The sequence below is a fragment of the Tiliqua scincoides genome, chromosome 5 (genome assembly GCF_035046505.1).
Source record: "Tiliqua scincoides isolate rTilSci1 chromosome 5, rTilSci1.hap2, whole genome shotgun sequence".
Taxonomy (NCBI): domain Eukaryota; kingdom Metazoa; phylum Chordata; class Lepidosauria; order Squamata; family Scincidae; genus Tiliqua; species Tiliqua scincoides.
Window position 1 is genome coordinate 86,057,844 of NC_089825.1, and position 19,579 is coordinate 86,077,422.

At 47.7% G+C, this 19,579-nt stretch overlaps 1 protein-coding gene and 1 pseudogene across 1 annotated transcript in view; both read left to right on the plus strand.

Moving 5' to 3' along the window:
• KCNH4 (potassium voltage-gated channel subfamily H member 4) overlaps window positions 1–19,579 on the plus strand; it is a 55,773-nt gene that overhangs the window by 18,597 nt on the left and 17,597 nt on the right. Inside the window, exons 3-10 of the mRNA XM_066627178.1 lie at window positions 686–817; window positions 3,722–3,849; window positions 8,998–9,241; window positions 10,897–11,054; window positions 14,835–15,036; window positions 16,117–16,311; window positions 17,895–18,094; window positions 18,580–18,829. Coding sequence (XP_066483275.1) covers window positions 686–817; window positions 3,722–3,849; window positions 8,998–9,241; window positions 10,897–11,054; window positions 14,835–15,036; window positions 16,117–16,311; window positions 17,895–18,094; window positions 18,580–18,829 — 1,509 coding nt within the window. The remainder of the gene's footprint in view (window positions 1–685; window positions 818–3,721; window positions 3,850–8,997; window positions 9,242–10,896; window positions 11,055–14,834; window positions 15,037–16,116; window positions 16,312–17,894; window positions 18,095–18,579; window positions 18,830–19,579) is intronic.
• On the plus strand, window positions 5,372–5,490 carry LOC136655122 (5S ribosomal RNA; annotated as a pseudogene).

The following is a 19,579-nucleotide window of genomic DNA, read 5'->3' on the forward strand; positions in this document are numbered from 1 at the left end:
CTCTCTCTCTCTCTCTCTCGCTCTCTCTCTTTGCTTTTTTATAATCCCTAATCTGCCTAATTGGATACTTGCCTATCATTCTCAACCTTTGAGGGGAGGGGGAGCTACAGTCACCTAGGAGCTTTTCTCAAGTTCCAGGTTGCCCCCCCCCCCCCATCAAACAAGGATACAACAGATAAACATGAAATCATTTATTATTGAACTCCAGTCAGCGACTCCCTTCAAATGTGCCAGGGCTCCCCAGGGGGTCACATGGCTCCCACTGAGAATGACTGCTTTACAGACTCATCCAAGCCTATGCACTTGTTGGATGCTTATCAAACTTTTAAAATTTGGACCAGATTTTAGCGTGTGCGAGCAAGTTAATGGAAGTGTAACTTTATAGAGCTTCTGCCTTTCTGTTTCACAAAGAGCATTGTATAGATTCCCTCCTGATGGTTAAGTCCAAGGTTGTTCTTTTGTCTCTAAGGTTAGAGTGCCTCTAAGCCTGTAAAGAAAAGCAGAGCCATTTCCAGGGTGTTATGGGCAATTCGGGTCCAGAGCTGCCCTTAATATAGGTCTAAAGACAACTAAAAGAAAATTCCCTGTGAGTGGTTCTGGGTGGGGCTTCAGATGGGGGAAACTGGATGAGTAAAAGTCTGCAAATGATGTGCGGGCTTGTCCTTTTCCTTTCCCCTTCCTGCAGGATCAGCCTTTTGGTGCCTCCTGGACATTGTACCAATCAAGAATGAAAAAAGTGAAGTGGTCCTTTTCCTCTTCTCCTTCAAGGACATCACCGACAGTCATGGAAAGAGTCACCCTGCTGAAAAAAAGGATGGTGAGGCCCTGGTGGGGAAAGGAGTTGGGTTCAAGAAATGTCACAGTTTCCAGGGTCTGAGGAGGCAGGCAGAGGCATAACTAAGCATTGTAACATCACTCCCAGGTTCTCCCCAGAAGAGGAAGCGCTGGTGGCTTTGCACCCCACCATTCCTTCTCCTGTGATGGTTCTCCTCTGAAAGGGTGCCTTCTTCCAAGGGGAGCCTCCTCAGAAGGAACAGGGGTGTGAAGCTACCACAGTGAGCACCCCGTCTTCTGGAAGTGGTGCAAGGCAGTCACTTCCGGGTCCTTACTGGAGGAGCAGGCGCTGGGGGATTTGTGCCCCCCCCCGTGGCATAGCACCTGGAGCAGATGCTCCTCAGGCTCCACCCTAGTTACACCTCTGGGGGCAGGAGCAATGCTCGGTGACAGGGGTGGGGAGTACTCCTTAGGTCTATGTTCAATGTTCCAGAGAAGACAGGAAACATGAAAGATGTGAGCTTCCTCACACCAGGCTTCCTCACTTCTGGCTGCTAGAGCTTGTTCTCCTGCTTAAAATACCCAGTTCTTTCTTGTGGTAGCCTCCTACTCCATGTCAAGTTTTTCTCCAGTCTGAACTGCCTTTTCACTTCACTTACAAAGTTGTCTTGCTTGTGAATGTTCTCTTGCTGAATGTACTATTGGTGACTTATGAAAACACAGCATCTTATGGCCCAGTTCTAATAGGGGCAAGTGGTCGTGGAATGTGGGCTCTATTGGCGCTGCTGTAAAGCAGTCAGCGCCTGCCATAAAAGGCTCTCTGGCAGTGTGCAAATTTGTGCACTGTTGAAGGGACAGAAACTTCCCGTGCACTCTGAAGCCACAGATGGAAGTAAGATGGTGGGGAAAGTGGGACAGGATGGGGAGAGGGTGGAATGGGGTGGCCAAAGGGGCAGGAGATGAATGGCTTGGGTCCAGGAAGGGGTTGGATTCAGTGGCAGCAGTGACTGTCAAAAGCTAACCCCATTCTTGGACCCAATCCTGTGGGGCGAGTCTATGCTGACCTGCAATTTTGCTAGCACAGGTCCAAGTAGACCCCAACCCTGTGCTACAGAGCTTACAGTTGAGCTTACCCAGAGGAGACCTCTGCATTTGCCCATGCCGCAGGATGTCGTGGTAACCATTTTGGTGCCACTGCATTGGTGGGAGAGGGGTGGGGACGAATAGGATGGTGCTGTTAGTCAATGACTGGGAAGGCTTGAATATGAAAAGAAACAGCCATGTTTTAAAACCTATTTTTGCACCTATAAAACCTGTTTTGCACCTATTATTCTGAAGCTATCATTTCAGGATAGAATGAAGAGGCCAAGGGACAATGATATACCTAAGGGCGCAATCCTAACCCCTTATGTCAGTGCTTTCCAGCACTGACATAAGGGCAACGCAGCTCTGAGGTAAGGGAACAAACATTCCTTTACTTTGAGGAGGCTTCCGTGAGTGACACCCAACTGCAGGGTGCAGCATATGTCCCATTGGCACAGCTATGCCAGTGCTGGAAAGCACTGACATAAGAACATAAGAACAGCCCCACTGGATCAGGCCATAGGCCCATCTAGTCCAGCTTCCTGTATCTCACAGCGGCCCACCAAATGCCCCAGGGAGCACACCAGATAACAAGAGACCTCATCCTGGTGCTCTCCCCTACATCTGGCATTCTGACTTAACCCATTCCTAAAATCAGGAGGTTGCGCATACACATCATGGCTTGTACCCCATAATGGATTTTTCCTCCAGAAACTCGTCCAATCCCCTTTTAAAGGCGTCTAGGCTAGACGCCAGCACCACATCCTGTGGCAAGGAGTTCCACAGACCGACCACGCGCTGAGTAAAGAAATATTTTCTTTTGTCTGTCCTAACCCGCCCAACACTCAATTTTAGTGGATGTCCCCTGGTTCTGGTATTATGTGAGAGTGTAAAGAGCATCTCCCTATCCACTCTGTCCATCCCCTGCATAATTTTGTATGTCTCAATCATGTCCCCCCTCAAGCGTCTCTTTTCTAGGCTGAAGAGGCCCAAACGCCGTAGCCTTTCCTCATAAGGAAGGTGCCCCAGCCCCGTAATCATCTTAGTCGCTCTCTTTTGCACCTTTTCCATTTCCACTATGTCTTTTTTGAGATGCGGCGACCAGAACTGGACACAATACTCCAGGTGTGGCCTTACCATCGATTTGTACAACGGCATTATAATACTAACCGTTTTGTTCTCAATACCCTTCCTAATGATCCCAAGCATAGAATTGGCCTTCTTCACTGCCACCGCACATTGGGTCGACACTTTCATCGACCTGTCCACCACCACCCCAAGATCTCTCTCCTGATCTGTCACAGACAGCTCAGAACCCATCAGCCTATATCTAAAGTTTTGATTTTTTGCCCCAATGTGCATCATTTCAGTGTGACATCTTGTTGGCATCCTTCAGTCTTGGAAGACTATGGTGTCTCGCTCTGAATGGTGGTTCTGGAACAGAGTGTCCTCTCCAGTGTGCGAAGCCTGGGTAAAGTAGATATGGAGGATAGACCCCCTCTCCACGTCGCTGAAATGCTCCAATGGAAAGGCAGAGGCCAATACGGTTGGTTCCAGCGGCGTCGTAGGAGTTGCCAGAACGTGACTGTGTTCAGCCATGAACTGCCTCAGGGACTCCGGCTCTGGATTTTGCCTCGAGGTTGACTCCTGAAGCCTTTTCCATAACTGGATTTAGCCATAAGGCAGTGGAGGTTTGGGATCAGAGTTTTCCTTCTCTCAGGAAAGCACTGACATAAGGGGTTAGGATTGCGCCCTAAGAGAAAGAACAGTGAAAAGGGACAACAAGGCTTTGGTGAGGTCTAAACAGACGCAAGCAACTCTTCCTGAAATCATCAGGACTGTCCCACTGTTTCTTCTTTTCCAGAAAAGCACCGATGTAAGAGGGCAGGAAGCTCCCACTTGCGGGCAGCCCGGAAACAAGGGCGCACTGCCCTTCACCACCTTGCCAACCAGTTCACCAAGAAGGATCAGACAGAGATGAAGATTAATAGCGTAAGAATGACTTGCTTGCTTATTGCTTGTAAAGAGGGGTCTGAGTGATTCATATGAACCTCATTTTCACAACCTTGCAACTGGGGGGGGGTGTTTAGGGCCTGGTCTGAGGGCCCATGAAATAGCCACCTTGTTGAAACTAAGCAGAGCAAGGTCTGGTCAGTGCCCCGACGCTTGACTGCCCAGCAACCCCAGGTACAACGGGTACCCAAGTTACAGATATCCAGCTTATGGACATCCAACCTCCAGATGGTCACATCTGTGCTTTTGCAGTCTATCCACCCTGGTGCTTTTGTGCAGGTGCGATAGCACTGAGCCAGCAAGAGTCAACTGTCTCAACTTGCGTCTGTTCTGGCTTCTGGACCAATCTTTGGAATGGAACCAGGATGTAACTTGGGGGCTTAATGTACTCGTGTTCCATGATGAAAGAAAGGGAAGATGTAAAATTAAAAAATCACGGCTGGTAGGCACCTAGTTCTCCTATCCAGCCCACTTTGCCCGGAAAGGTAATTGTTCCATCCTGAATTGGGCACAATCAGTGGTGGCATTAGGGTTGGTGTCACCCAGTGTAGGGCAGGGGGAGGGCAGCAATGGGAGTGGGTGGAATGCAGTGTGAGGAACAGAGCAAAGGGAACATGGTAATGGCTGGAAAAGTCTCTGGGGCTCAGGTCTACTGGACTTCCTGATATGAAGCCCAGGTCAACCCACCCAGTAGACCTAGCCTCTTGGTTAACCTGGCCAGGTAATTTCCAGCTCCTCTCCTTTGGTGTCACTCCTCCTAATGGTGTCACCCAGTGCAGTCTGCACCCCCTGCATTCCCCTAGTGATGCCGCTGGGCTCCATTTGGGGATGGTGGAGAAGAGACCAAATAACTCACCCAAGACCAGCAGGGAGCTTGTCACATAGCTTGTGAAGCCCCCTGCAGTTGTACCTGGTCTGCAGCAGGTCTGATAAGGCTTCCTAGAGGTCTTGTGGCTGTCCCGTGGATTCTCTGATCCTGAGGTAGGGCCATTTGGTGCATTCCCTCTGAGCGGAGCACAGCCCCTTGAAACATGCAGCCCACAGTTGTAATTTTGGGCAGCGGCCAGTGGCTACAGTGTTAATAGCATTAAGCTCGTCACTTTGAAGGCAGCTAATGCTGCAGCCTCTGCAGAGGGTCACCTTTCAGTTGCAGGCTTTGCTCTCTGAAGCGGCTCAGAGGCTTCTCCCAGTGGGAAGAACAGCCCAACAGATGTGCATCCTGGGATTCAGTGGGAAAAGGCACCCCTTGGGGCCAAATAAGAGCTGCTTGTACCCACAATCCCTTGTGGCATTTTGTGCAGGGAGATGATTCGTAAATTGATAGGAGGTAAATGCATAATAAAAAGAGGCACGAATTTCAAGTCTACTTGGAAGTCCTTGAACCCAGGATTTTTAGGTGTCTAAAAGCAAGGGTAAAAAGCCACAATACCCATGCTCATGGGTGTTTCTTATACCACACGGTTGAAGGTTGAGCCCTGACTGGGACAGAAATCTTGGTGGAATGAATGGTAAGACTACCCTGCACATGCCTGATCTCGTCTGATCTTGGAAGCTAAGCAGGGTCAGGCCTGGTTAGTACTTGGATGGGAGACCGCCTGGGAATACCGGGTGCTGTAGGCTTATTCCATAGTCTTTCGAGACTGAAGGCTGCCAACCAAGGCAACAGCGCTTGAGACTCAACATAGATTTTGATCACATATGACCATGTATGCTTGTGGGTGCTTATGACATGCACAGAATGCTACAACAGGGTCTGTTTTGTTTATTGTGGGGCTGCTAAAAGCAAAGGGAAAGTGACTTGTTTGTGTTAGCATTGTGGCTGCTTACAGTATAGTGCCTATAATCTAGTAATAAAACAGTGTGAGTACAATAAGGGCTAGACCAGCAATTTTCAACCTTTTTATTTCATGGCACACTGACAAGATGCTAAAATTGGCAAGGCACACCATCCGTTTTTTTCATAACTGACAAGTCACATCAGGTTGCCAGTGCGGTGGGGAGAGGTCATGCCTCCATTTACCCTCCTCATAAATTATCTCCCCCAAACTCCCATGGCACACCAGCAGACCATTCATGGCACACCAAGGTGCCACAGTGTACTGGTTGAAAATCGCTGGGCTAGACTATAATTTAGTTTAAGCACATGGTTGAGGCTAGGGCCCTAATTTTTTTATTGAGTCAATAGCAGTTGGATTGGGAAAGAGTGTAAGAGAAGAACAGGGAGCTAGCCCTCTGCCCCTAACCACAATTCCCAATCAGATCAAGGTCCTTCATGGCAGTACCAACAGGATTTTTTACTCAAGGCCAGTGAGCTGGATGGGGACCATGGTGGGGGCCCAGTGGATTAAGCTCACCTCTTTTCATGCTGTGTTTCTTAGTCATGGAGATCCCAAAACAGTTGTATTTTAAAACCAATACCAGTAGCACCAAACACACCTAGGCATACTTTGCTATGCACCCTTTCTTGGGGGTAAGCGCCATTGATCACAATGGGACTTACTTCTGAGCAGGCATGCATAGTAAGTAATGTTCGGTTTGCCCTAAGGCAGCAGTTGCAACTTGCTGTGCCTTTTATTTTGTATATTTTAGGGGACTTTTTCAAACTTTGTAATCGACACATGCAGATACCCCAGAACCTCTTCCTGCAGTCGCCTCTCTGCATTTCAAGTGGATTTTGGTTTGCAGGGAAATGACATGCTGGATGTTTCTCTGCTGTGCATTAGAGAGCTGAGCCATGTGGCTGCCCGCTTGACTTTGCCACAGGACTTGGTTTGTGTGTATGTGTGTGTGAGTGTCTTTTGTGTGTGTGTGTGGGGGGGGGGGGTTGTCTGGCAGCATTTGGAAAGCTAGCCCTAGCGTGAAGGGCCCCCTGCCGCCAACCGAGACCTCTGTTCTTTCCCTTACTGCTGTTCATGCCTTGACAGCTGGTCCCTCGATGACCTGGCGCCAAGGCAGATTAAAAAGCTTTGGGCTGCATGAGGGAAGGGTGGTGATTGGGGGCTGTGGGGGGGGGGAGAGACACAGTTGAACAACAGCCTCAGCAGCTGCTCTTGCAAGCCGTCCATTCCAGCTACAGGCCGGGTAAACCCCTTCCCTGCCATGGGCAAATTCAGAGACTTACTTACACTAAGCTGATAATGGTGGCCAACCCCCGCAGGGAGGGCTGGCTTCCCGGTCCTTATCCACACTCGGGGGGCTAAGGAGCTTTAGGGGAAATGTCCAGGGAGAAAGTGGTCCTAAGGGGATTATCTCAGTGGGTGAAGGCAGCAGGAAGAGAGGGGGAGCGCAAGGCTCCCTTTTGTCTGATTTCCAGACATTTGAGAGATCTGTAATAGTGTGATATGACTGGCCGATAGGGGAAAAAATGTTATGTAGAATAGCCTGAGACCTACTGCTAAGGACAGTGTTTCTCCACATTTGTCTCCCACTGTGACACTTTGCATGGTCCACCTATTGGAAGTCCCACCAAAAGTAACTGGTGATGATGTTATCACCGATTACTTCCTGATTGGGAAGCCAGATGCAACACAACAAGCACCAGTTAGTCAATCTTATTGAGAAAGACGCAGTATACATTTTTAAAATAAATAAATAAATAACCTAGAGAATTGGTTGAAGAGACCATATTATGGTCTCATTCACATTCCCAGTTTCTGATAGCAATTCAAAATGCTGGTGCTGAATTTTAGGGCCCAATCCTATGGAGCCCTTCCTCATAAGGGAACAAGTGTTACCCAGAGGAGACTCTAGCAGTTGCCCCAGACCCACAGGAGATCCATTTTGGCTCTGTTGCTCCGCTGGGTTATGGGGCAGCAAAGGATTGGGCGTTACAAAGCCTGGGGCTTTGGTTATCTGAAGGAATTTCACCTCCTGGTGAAGCTCAGTATATGTGCTGCCAGTATCAGAAATTTGAAAAGTGCTGTCAGATCCATCCAGGACCTTCACTGTGGTGGCACCTTCTCTTTGGATCACTCTGGCTTATCCAGTCAGTTTCAGGCTAGTATTTAGGAGGAAGGTGAAAACTAGTCTCATCTGGAAGACTTTTTTTTGCAATAATAGCCTAGTACAGTTGTTCCCAAATGGTCAGGACCCACCAGTGGGTCACAAGCCTATTTTTGGTGGGTCGCAAAAGGTTTCTAAAATACAAAAAAAAAAAAAAACAACCCACAAAAAACCTTGCAACCACCCTTGCCTAGTTTGCAGATGCAAATTGCAGCAGTGGAAAATTCGAATGGAGAGACTGCTGTCGTGGTTGGAATGTTAACCTATGGTATGAAGTCATTATCATACCCCACATTAAAATGTCACATTTTCCAATTTCCTCTAGTAATTAGCATGCCATAGAATATAGATCAAGTGTGAACCTAGTTTCAGCCTTTTATCTGGCCTGGAAGTCCCTAACTGCACATCTTGCTCTCTAGTTCAGCCTTCTGCATACCCTGGAATGACAGTAAAAGTTTGGGGGAACAGTCCTTGAACTCCATTTCTAGGGAGAGTCTAGCAAATGACTATACACGCCCCCACACACACAATATGTGAGGTCTCTAGCAGCCTCGGGAGCCCTGGACCCTGATTATTACTGGTATTTATTCATCATCATTGGCAACCTTCAGTCTCAGTCTTCAGACTATGGTATCGCGCTCTGAAAGGTGGTTCTGGAACAGCGTCTAGTGTGGCTAAAAAGGCCAATTCAGGAGTGACAATCCCTTCCACACTGGGAGCAAATGTAGTCTGTCCCTGGTATGTCTTCCTGGCTACGGGCCTTCCTTCTTATAATTTATTAATTATTATTACTAAATAAAAATATGATTTCTTTCTATATCACTTTTTTGTCTAGCGAAGTTATGTGTGTTGTGATAGATTGTCATTTTTAAAAGTGGGTCCTGGTGCTAAAAAGTTTGGGAAGCACTGGATTAGTAGAAATAGCAGCTTGGGGCAGATTTCGTTAAAACAGAGGTGTGGGGGAAGAACCCCCCTCTATACTCCTGTTTCGTATCAGGGTGTGGGAGGGCTGCAACCGGTTTTAAGGAAAAAAAAATGGAAACATAATGAAGCTTTTACCATCATGTAGTTTGATCCTGCGATGTTGAGGCATTGATGGAAGCTCTTGTTTCTTCCTCTCGTCAGGACGTCTTTGAGAACAAACCCTCAGTGCCAGAGTACAAAGTGGCCTCCGTGCAGAAGTCGTGCTTCATCGTCCTCCACTACAGCATCTTCAAGGCTCTGTGGGACTGGCTCATCCTCCTGGCTACGTTCTATGTGGCCGTGACGGTTCCTTACAATGTGTGCTTTACCGATATGGAGGACAGTCTGGCGGCTGCCCGGAGCACCATTGTCAGCGATATCGTGGTGGAGATGCTTTTCATTGTTGGTGAGGGCCACAGATCTGTGCCTTCTCCTGAACTTGTAACCAGGGAGAGGTGACAGAAGCACTTGCCCTAATCTGGACAAGCATACAAAATGGGTGTCAAAGGTCATATGATATAGAGAGGGATCATTTCATGTGTGAGAATGGATCATTTCATGTTATAATCATGGAGAGTTACTGAAATGGGGTTAAACATTGGAAGGCTTTCTATTCTGTTTGGAATAATTCAGCTTGTTTTCCAGGTAGCAGAGGGAAAGCATGAGATCCACTTGCTCAGGAGCTTAGAGAGGGAAGCAGGCCAGGCAGCATCATGCAAATGTATCTTCTCATTAGCTATGGGCCTGAAGCATTCAGCCATCCAATACTGGTCAAGTAAGAGACAGGGTGAGCTCCAATTTTAAGAGGCTCTTGGCAAGGTGCCTTCCAGTGGGCTGCTAATCTTCTGTTCCTGGTCCCCTCAGAGTGGGCGGACCTGGGTGCAGCAGTGGTGGGCTGCTCTTGGTGGCCACTAACCAGCAGCTGCCATTTTTTCTCCACTCTACAGGGAGCACTGTGGGTAAAAAGTGGTAGCCACCACCAAAATGACAGCATGGCTCAATCTTCCCTGGGAGACATAAGGGCAGACCATCAGCAGTGGACCCTGCCAGAACTCTAGGCTCCTGGTAGCTGCCTGGTGGTGTCATGCACTGATGCCAGGCCTGGTGGGAAGGAAAAATTAGAGGCATGTAATGCTCTCCAGCTGTTTACCAATCTCTCCCTAAATAGACCTGACTTCTGTTGAGAGTGGCCATGTGTGGAGACACTGAGAGTTTTGTTACTGAAAAGTAACAGAATTGAGCTTCCCAATTAGGAGTGGTAGAGGTCAAACAGGCTTGGAATTGATTTAGATGTTGTGATGTGTCCATAGTTTATAAACTGTGATAGCTGTGAATAGAAGCGACAGGTTCAGAGACATTTTAGTTACAAGATGCTGAGAAGAAATAAAAGTGCAGGGCTAATTCCATTTTCTCCTGCACATGATATTCCTAGGGGCATATGGGAGGCCAAGTATCAGTGCTTCAATTACACATGGAGGGAGCGAGGGACTTACTTTTTGTTCTGCCTTCTTAGGTACTGTTTTTAGAAGATGATGGGGAGGTGATATGGCTACACTAGGGGGCATCAAGGGGATTTCATAAAGGATTCCCCTACCTCTTCTCCCATAATTCAAGCACTGCAGAGTGTGGGAGCAGATGTACACTGGTCTGATGCAGTTGATCCTTACTTAGATGTCACACAGTATTTGCACATGTTATTCCCTCTTTATGCACACCACTTCTTTCTTCCATGGCCTTCCAAGGTTACTAATATTGAAGGAAGTGACCCACAGCGTGCAGCATTTATTTATTTATTGCATTTTTATACTGCCCTTCCTCCAAGGAGTGCAGGATGGTGTACATAGTTCGTTCACACCTCCTGTCCTCACAACATGCCTGTATGGTAGGTGAGGCTGAGAGATAGTGACTGGCCGAAAGTCACCCACGAAGCTTTGTGGCTGAGTGGGGATTTGAACCTGGAACTTCTAGGTCTACAGCGAACTCCACAACCACTACATCATCTTGAATCTCCGCACCACCTTGTTCCTCCATGTGAACTTTTTGCCTCTTTTCTTTTGGCAGACATCATCTTGAACTTCCGGACCACGTATGTCAGCCAATCAGGCCAGGTGGTCTACGATACCCGTTCCATCTGCCTCCACTACGTGGCTACATGGTTCTTCGTGGACTTGGTTGCAGCCTTGCCCTTTGATCTCCTCTATGCCTTTAATGTCCCAGTGGTGAGTGATCCTTTAGAGTAAACCCACCCTTGGAATCACATCCCTTGGCCAGAGCTGAGTGCTGGGGTCAGAAGGGCCTCAATCTTTGTGCTAGAATTCCTGAGAGAGGCCCCCACTATCCACTGCATATAGACCCCAACTCTGAGCAGGATGCTCTAAAGCAGATGCTTTCTGTTCTGAAAATGCTGAAGGTGATAATTACGGCAAAGTGATTTGCATGCAGTATGGCACCCCAAAAATGATAGATAATGAAGGGCAGCCCTCTTTCAATGAATCCAAAATGTGTGAATGGGAGATGAGTTGTGACTACTGAAAAGCACTTTGCACATGGTCAGAGGCATTCTAATGAATTACAGTAAAACTTACCATTTATATGGAACTTCATATTATATCTCCTCACAACCCCACCCTGTAAAATAGGTCAGAATTTTCATCATATTGCACTTTCATTGCCTATTGTCACCTTTATCGTCCATGACTCGGGTGAGGTTTGAACAAGGGATGTCTTGATTCAAAATTCAGCCTCTTCGCCAGAATTAGACATTAGACAACATTGTTTCTAGTTTGGATTATATTCCGGGCTTGAACCCAGTTCTTAATCCTAAATGCAGGATAGGCTGTAGTTAGCCAGTGATGAGGGAATATGTATTTTGCACATGTGCAGAAGCCTTTATTTCCTTTGTATCTACTTCTCCTAACTGAAGTTGGGTGTTTGAGATAGGTTCCAGGACTGAGTTCTGATAAGTCTTGACTGAGACACTAGAGCTGCAGAAGGGTTTTGCTTTCCAGCACACAGACATAAATGATTCTCCATTAGGGGCATGGAGGCACTTTTTCAGTAGACCAGCAGTTCCCAAACTTACCCTGGTCACTGCGGCCTTCTTTCACGGCGCCATGTTGCAGCAGTACCACAAGTGAGAATCGCACAAGATCTTGCAAAAATTGAGCAAGATCTCATGAGAACTTTGCAATCTCAACCTGGCCAAAATGGAGGTGCGCAGGAGGCCACCAAGGCATCCCTGTGAGTTTGCTGAGGCATGCAAGGGCACAGTTTAGGAACCAATGCCATAGGCCATGGATGTCAAATACATTTCATGCAGAGGGCCGTACAGCATTCACTATGCCCGCTGAAGGCTAGAAGTGATGACATTGAGCAGAAAGTGATGTCGTTAAGCAGGTAATGACAAAAAAGGACTTTTTCTCACTTAGGAACTCATTAGCTGCAAATAGAAGAGAAAATATGCAAAACTTGATCATACTTTTAAGATATCCCAATTATCATGTGGGCTGCTGTTTCAGCAGTGACAGCCCAGCTTAGTAGCTAAAAGCAGCTGATGGTATTGCTGGGAGATGCCGAGGGTCAGATAAGCAATCTTCATGGCTGCATCTGGTCCCCAGGCCTTATATTTGACACCCCTGCCATAGGCTATAGCATGGGGTGGGACAAGGGACCTGTGTAGAAACCCCAGCTGCAGCAAGCAAGCAAGCAAGCAAGCAAGCAAACAAAGCCATCTAGGGCAGCAGTTTTCAAACTCTCAGGGAGAGTTTGAGCCACTCTAAGTCATTGCGGAGGTGGGGGGAAGGCAGCGACATGATCCCCAAGATCCTGTCCTCAGGGGGCTGCAGGGGCTTGGCTGTACTTACCAGAGCCTCCCGGGGGTGCGAGGAGCCCTGCGCGACTGTCTGCAGGGCTCCCCGAAGCTTAAGAAGTGAAAGTGGAGCAATCGCACCCCACCTCCACAAGACCAGAAATGGAGCGCAGTCACTCCACTTTCACTTCTAAAGCATCAGGGAGCCCTGCAGACAGTTGCACAGGGCTCCCCACACCCCCGGTAGGCTGCAGGAGGCTCTGGTAAGTACAGCCATGGCCCTGCAGCCCCCTGAGAGATGCAGTCCTGGGGGGGCTCCTCCCTGCCTCCTCACTGCCCCCACCCCTTAAGGGGGCAGAGGCCAGGCCCACAGGCTGGGGTGTTGCGACGCCCCAGTTTGAAAACACCTGAGCTAGGGGTTCTGTGTTAACCAGTGAAACCAGCCATGGTCAAGTCCTGGCTTTCCAGCTCAACCCAGGACCCAGGATCAACAATGAACAGAGGTGATTTTGAACACAACAAAGCCCAGAGAAGGGCTCTTGGGGACTGCCGCGCTGCCATTTACATGGCAAAGCTGTCCAAAGTTTGTTGTTTTAAGAATGCATTACAAGACTTACAACCGGGAACCTGTGTCTGTGTGTTCCTCACAACTGAACATTACAATCAAAGTTGCGCATATTGAAATTCAGAATTCAAATCTCAAAATGTGGCTGTGTGTCACATTGGCACAATATTTTGTTTCCATTCTAAATGAATCAAATCTCTCTTTGGCTTGGCTCCTCCAGTGGCAAATTTCACACCCTACCTTGGTTGCTTCTTGCCAAGGAAAAGCACCTTTGTCTCCCTGGAGGTCTCATTAAGCTGTTTGATGGAAGGTGTTGTGATGACATCAGGAGCCAGCCTTTGACACAGTCTCTTGTCTAATGAGGAAACCCATTTGGCTGCTATTTAGATGTTGCTTTTCCTGCTGTACATAAAGCAAAAGGGATTGGGTGGGGGGGAGGTCAGCATCTTGTGTCTTCAATCCACAAGGCAGGAGGTCTCTCCAGGACTTCTCCAGACTTCTGTCCAGGGATGCAAAGAGCATTTGGTGTGAGCACTTTGGGGTCAAATGCAGCCATTTTTGTAAAATACAGTAAAAAGTGCTTCTGGGTTTCAGCATACCTTTCAAAAGGCAAGCAAGTGCATGTTTAATTTGAACCTAAGAGGGTGAGCTGGGAAATCTCTCTTTTGGCCAGAAAGTCATTATGTACCATTAGACAAGACACTATGTTTCTGTCTTGACATCTACATTATCAGGGCTGATGTAGAGAAGACTGACATAATGTATGTGAAGTAGCACTTTTGGGCTCAAATTCACTGTTTAGTAAAGAAGGTGTTTACGGACCAATCATCATCTCAGCTTAATCTACCTAATAGGATTCTTGTGAGGATAACTTGGGACTACCTGGAGTAGACTACATGTTGCTTGTGAACTCTTTGGAGGAAAAATGAGATACAAATGTGATGGCTGTTGAGTTTTTAAGCCTCATTAATAAGTTAAGGCAATACAATTAACTTGTCATTCAGTATTTTACAAACCTCTCCCCCCCCCTGTTTGCCCCCTAAAACGTCTGTATCTAACTGTACTTATAATTGGGAGTACTGTTTGGAAAAAATCAAATTTGAGTGATTCATTTCTACCAAATTCACATTAATGGGACACAGCAATTCTGGCATCCAGGCTTCTCCTGTTTTTCCACACTTGAAATGAGGAGTCCTGAACCAATGTTTAAATTCCCATCTAACCCTTGGCTCAGTCAGCAACTGTTACCCTGCAGATGCCTGATCTTGTCTGATCTCAGAAGCTAAGCAGGGTCAGGCCTGGTTAGTATGTGGATGGGAGACCACCTGGGAACGCCAGGTGCTGTAGGCTTATACCATAGTCTCTCGAGACTGAAGGTTGCCAATCCAGTCATTGAGCATACTCTTGGGGTGTGAAAGGTGCCCAGTTTCACTCCCAGCATTTCTAGCTTAAAGGCTCTGTGGCAGCCAGGCTGGCAAACACCCCTTCTGGGGTCTTGTGCTTTCTGGAGGTTCCTGTTGATCACAGAAGACCACACAGCATTCAGTGGACTAGACATCTGATTGAAAATGGCAAAGGCAAGGAAAGTGACCCTTCTGATCTCTTCTTCCACCTCCCTCTTTTTAGACCTACCTGGTTCACCTGCTGAAGACAGTGCGTCTCCTGCGCTTATTGCGCCTGCTCCAGAAGCTGGACCGCTATTCGCAGTACAGTGCCATGGTTCTGACACTGCTCATGTCCATGTTTGCCCTGCTGGCCCACTGGATGGCCTGCATCTGGTATGTCATCGGCCGGAAGGAGAGCCACGACCCACTGACCTGGGACATTGGTGAGCTTGGGGGAGGACTGAGAAGCACTAATTGCAAAAATCCTGGGCAGAGAAAGCACAGAGTGGAACAAGCTGTGTCTCTTCTTGAAACCCAGGTCGTTGTGCATACTGGGAAGGGAATGAGAGCAAAACTAAGAGTGAAGACACGTATACATTTATTTTAGAGCAGTGGAACAAGTTTGGAAGCGTCCTTACATGTTTAGTGCAAGTAATTTTTTTTTTTGTTTCCCAGGTTGGTTTCTGAAAACAAACAAACAAAAACAGTTTTACAACTGCTTGAGTTTCAGCTGGGGAAAAGCGAGGTGTGGAGGGCACTGAGTGGTTAGTGCCTGTAACATCACCAACCCCTCAAAATCTCTAAAGCAGTTTTGCAACTGCCATTTTACTGTTGGCAACCTTCAGTGTCAAAAAACTCTGGTATCGTGCTCTGAAAGGTGGTTCTGGAACAGCGTCTAGTGTGGCTGAAAAGGCCAATTTGGGAGTGACAATCCCTTCCACACTGGGAGCAAGTGCAGTCTGTCCCTGGTCTGTCTCCCTGGCTATGGGCCTTCCTTCTTTGCCTCTTAGCCTCAGACTGTTGGCCAAGTGTCTCTTCACACTGGGAAAGGCCATGCTGCACAGCCGGCCTCCAAGCGGGCCGCTCAGAGGCCAGGGTTTCCCACTTGTTGAGGTCCACTCTTAAGGCCTTCAGATCCCTCTTGCAGATGTTGCAGATCTTGCAACATGATCAGATCTTGCAGATGCCATTTTAAATGTTTGACATTTTTAACATACGTGTCCTTAATTATATTTTTTTAAAGGTGGATGATCCACCTGATGCATGGTGGGGAAGGGAAAGATTGATGGTTTGATGCCAACAAGCATTTGACTTGTTGGTCTGTCTGTCTGTCAGTCTGTCACGCAAATACTGCAGCTGGGCTCATGCTGTGAGTGAAGAAATCTCAATAGCTCCCCTTTCACTACTATCTCTGTCTTCATTACGTGCTGGAGCTCTGTATAACTGGGGGAGGGTCTCCAAGGGGGTACCCAGGCCTGCATCCTGACCCTCCCAGAGGATTAACACCTTGGTGTGCCCAGCAGGCTGGCTGCATGAACTAGGCAAGCGGATAGATGCCCAATATCTCAACATCTCCGTGGGTGGACCATCCGTCCGCAGCGCCTACATCGCTTCGCTGTACTTTACCCTCAGCAGCCTGACCAGCGTGGGCTTTGGCAATGTTTGTGCCAACACAGACGCCGAGAAAATCTTCTCCATCTGCACTATGCTCATTGGTGGTAAGTCCAGCAGGTCCACGGCTGTACATGTGTTACGAATGCACCATCAAATGAATAGGATTTGGCACTGAGTGTAAAATTCTGCAACCAGAACCTTGGTTTTCATTTATTAAAAAAAAAAGGAATGCTACAGGCCTTAAGAAAGATTGCAAAGAAAGGCTTGAACAAATGTGGACAGTGCCTAGCAAAATCTTCAAAGAAGGCAGTCGAATTTTAGATTTCCATGCCATACATAGCCAATTGCTATGCATGGAATGTTGTGCAGAATGAGACTAACAGCCCAGTCCTATCCACACTTTCCTGGGAGTAAGCCCCATTGACTCTAATGGGACTTACTTCTGAGCAGGCATGCATAGGATTGGGTTGTAAATTATGCAAAATAAGACATGACAATTTGCATAGCTTGGTGCTGAATTTGCCTTTTATTGATGCAGCGTTTGGGCTACCTTGGCAGAGAATTTGGATTTATTGCTGCTGATGTTCATTCCACGGACTGCAGGGATGATTGCAGGGTAGGGTTTGAGGTGGGCGTCTTTCAGGAAAAAGACTGGTATTCACAGGGTGCCTTTTTGAAATGAATTGAGAAGTAGGCTTGAACCAGAGTGATCTGGGTGCATCTCTTCCAAATTCACTGTATGGCCTTGATCAAGTTATTATCTGTCTCTGTCTCAGTTCCCCCATCTGTAAAATGGGCATAGTGGAAACCGATTCTCTAGTGCAGCCATTTTCAACCACTGTGCCGTGGCACACTGGTGTGCCGTGAATGGTCTGCAGGTGTGCCGTGGGAGTTTGAGGGTGGGTCATTTATTAGTAGGACCATTGGGGGATGTGAGCCCCTACTGGCAGTATAGTGTGCCTTGTCAATTGTCAAAAGACTTATTATGTGCCTTGGCAATTTTAGTACCTCATCAGTGTGCTGCGAGACAAAAAAAAAGGTTGAAAATCACTGCTCTTGTGCCACATTTCTAAGATGAGATTTGTAGGATACATACATGCCTAATATGAAATCCTTCCAGCCTAGGCTAAAGTTGGGACTGGCAGTTCAGTGGTGAGGGGCAAGTGCTCTTCACGTGCTCAGAAGCACACTCACTTTCTTAGCATTGCTTCAAATATTCTAAAAACCATTAAGAATGTTTATTATTTGCCTCCTTCTTCAAGGAGTTTGTGGTAGTACAGGTTACCATGTCCTTATTTTTATCATCACAGTAGCTCTGCACAAGGAAGAATAGGCTGAGAGAGTGTATAGCTACTCCAGAGTAGCTCAGTGCACTTCCTGTCTGAGCATAGATTTGAACCCAAGTCTTCCTGTTTCAAGTATCAACTATTTAGAAAGAAGCTATCCATTATACCACACTGGCCTTCAATAGGTTTGGGGGTTAAAATGTTACCTTGCAAGTTTTCACCTTAGCTTATACTCCCTGCCTATAGAAACGATAAAATGCTGCAGTCTCCCAGCAAGCTTGAGAGGATGCACAAGGTGATACAGCAAAAATAGTGCACACTTATTTTATTTTACTTAGATGGATGCATGGTCTGTTCCAGCAGGTCTCTTCTTACGTCCTTTTCTTCTCCTCCCACCCCAGCTCTGATGCATGCTGTGGTCTTTGGCAATGTGACAGCCATTATCCAGCGCATGTATTCCCGGCGGTCCCTCTACCACACCCGCATGAAGGACCTCAAGGACTTCATCCGTGTCCACCGCCTACCCCAGCAGCTCAAGCAGCGGATGCTCGAGTACTTCCAGACCACGTGGTCTGTCAACAATGGCATTGATGCTAATGAGGTAGAGGCTGATCATTCTGTGGGTCTCTGTGGGAGAGAGATGAGGAGGACAGGGCAGTGACGGGGGTAGGGAGGAAGGCAGATCAGGCCCAGGAGAGAGATGGGATCAGTGCTGGCACAGTCCTGATCTGTCTTCCTGGGGCAACATGGACATGTGCCAGCAATTGAGCTGGTGCGGGTCCAAGTCACCCCATAGGGGCTGCTGGGACTTATCTCGGGAAAGGGGACAAATGTCCCCTTACTCCAAGGAGACCTCCAGCAGCCAAAACTCCCCTGGGGGATGCAGTGGAAATCACCCCAGTGCCGCTGCATCATCGAGAGTTGGTTAGGATTGGGTCATGCAACAAGTAAAATACATGAGAAGAAGAAGAGAGGAGATGGATATGACTCCGTGGTGATGGAGTGCCACAATTGGAGGCTGTGGGGTATTGACTTGCACTGCAGCAATCCCTCTGCAATATTCTCTCTCCCCTCCTTCCCCTCTAGCTCCTGCGTGACTTCCCAGATGAGCTCCGAGCTGACATCGCCATGCACCTGAACAAGGACATCTTGCAGCTACCGCTTTTCGAGAGCGCCAGCCGTGGCTGCCTTCGTGCCCTTTCCTTACACATTAAAACTTCCTTCTGTGCTCCTGGCGAGTATCTCCTCCGCCAGGGTGACGCCCTGCAAGCAAATTACTTTGTCTGCTCAGGCTCCCTTGAAGTCCTCAAGGACAACATAGTGCTGGCCATTTTAGGTAAGAGAGCCCGAGAGCCAGAGAGCTATTACTTCAGTTTTGGGGGCAGAGGAGGTCTGTTCTGTGTCTTAGGGTCAAGATGGGGCCCATATATGAATCCTGCAACTATATCCATGAGGCGTTACGTCTATGGTAACCTGAACACAGGCAAATTGGAAAGCCGGGCTCTTGCTATTTTATACTCATCTTGACCAATCCGGAGCCTTTATGTCACCTGCTAATCATAGGGACTGATATGTCACAATTCTGCTCCCTTTTGCAATTGAAAAGTTTGGAGGGCTGAATGCACAAAGACCTAGGGAGCCCACTAAGCTTGACCCATGAGAACCCAAGAGATGGGGGTTCAGGGGGTAAATTGTACCCTGGCCCAGGGTCAAAAAGGGGAACTAAAGGAGCTAAAGGAGGAAGCCTGAAAATTTCCTGGGATCTTATCTTCCCAGGGCCCCTGAAAGGCAGCACGCAGGGGGTACATTGTACCTGGACCCAGAGTCAAAAAGGGGGCCTGGGAGCCAAAGGAGGGGAGCCAGAAATTTCCTGGGATCTCAAAAAATGTTTGTTTATATTGTGTGAAGACTGACATTCACATTTTGTGTAAGCCAGGGGTGCTCAAACTTTCAACTTTAGGGATGCTGGACCTTTAACAAGTGTATAGAAGAGAGAATTTCAGCAGGTGCAACTTGTCATCCCACAGATGACAAGTACCCCTGGTGTAAGCCTACAGTACATAGTTTTATATATTATAATTCGTAG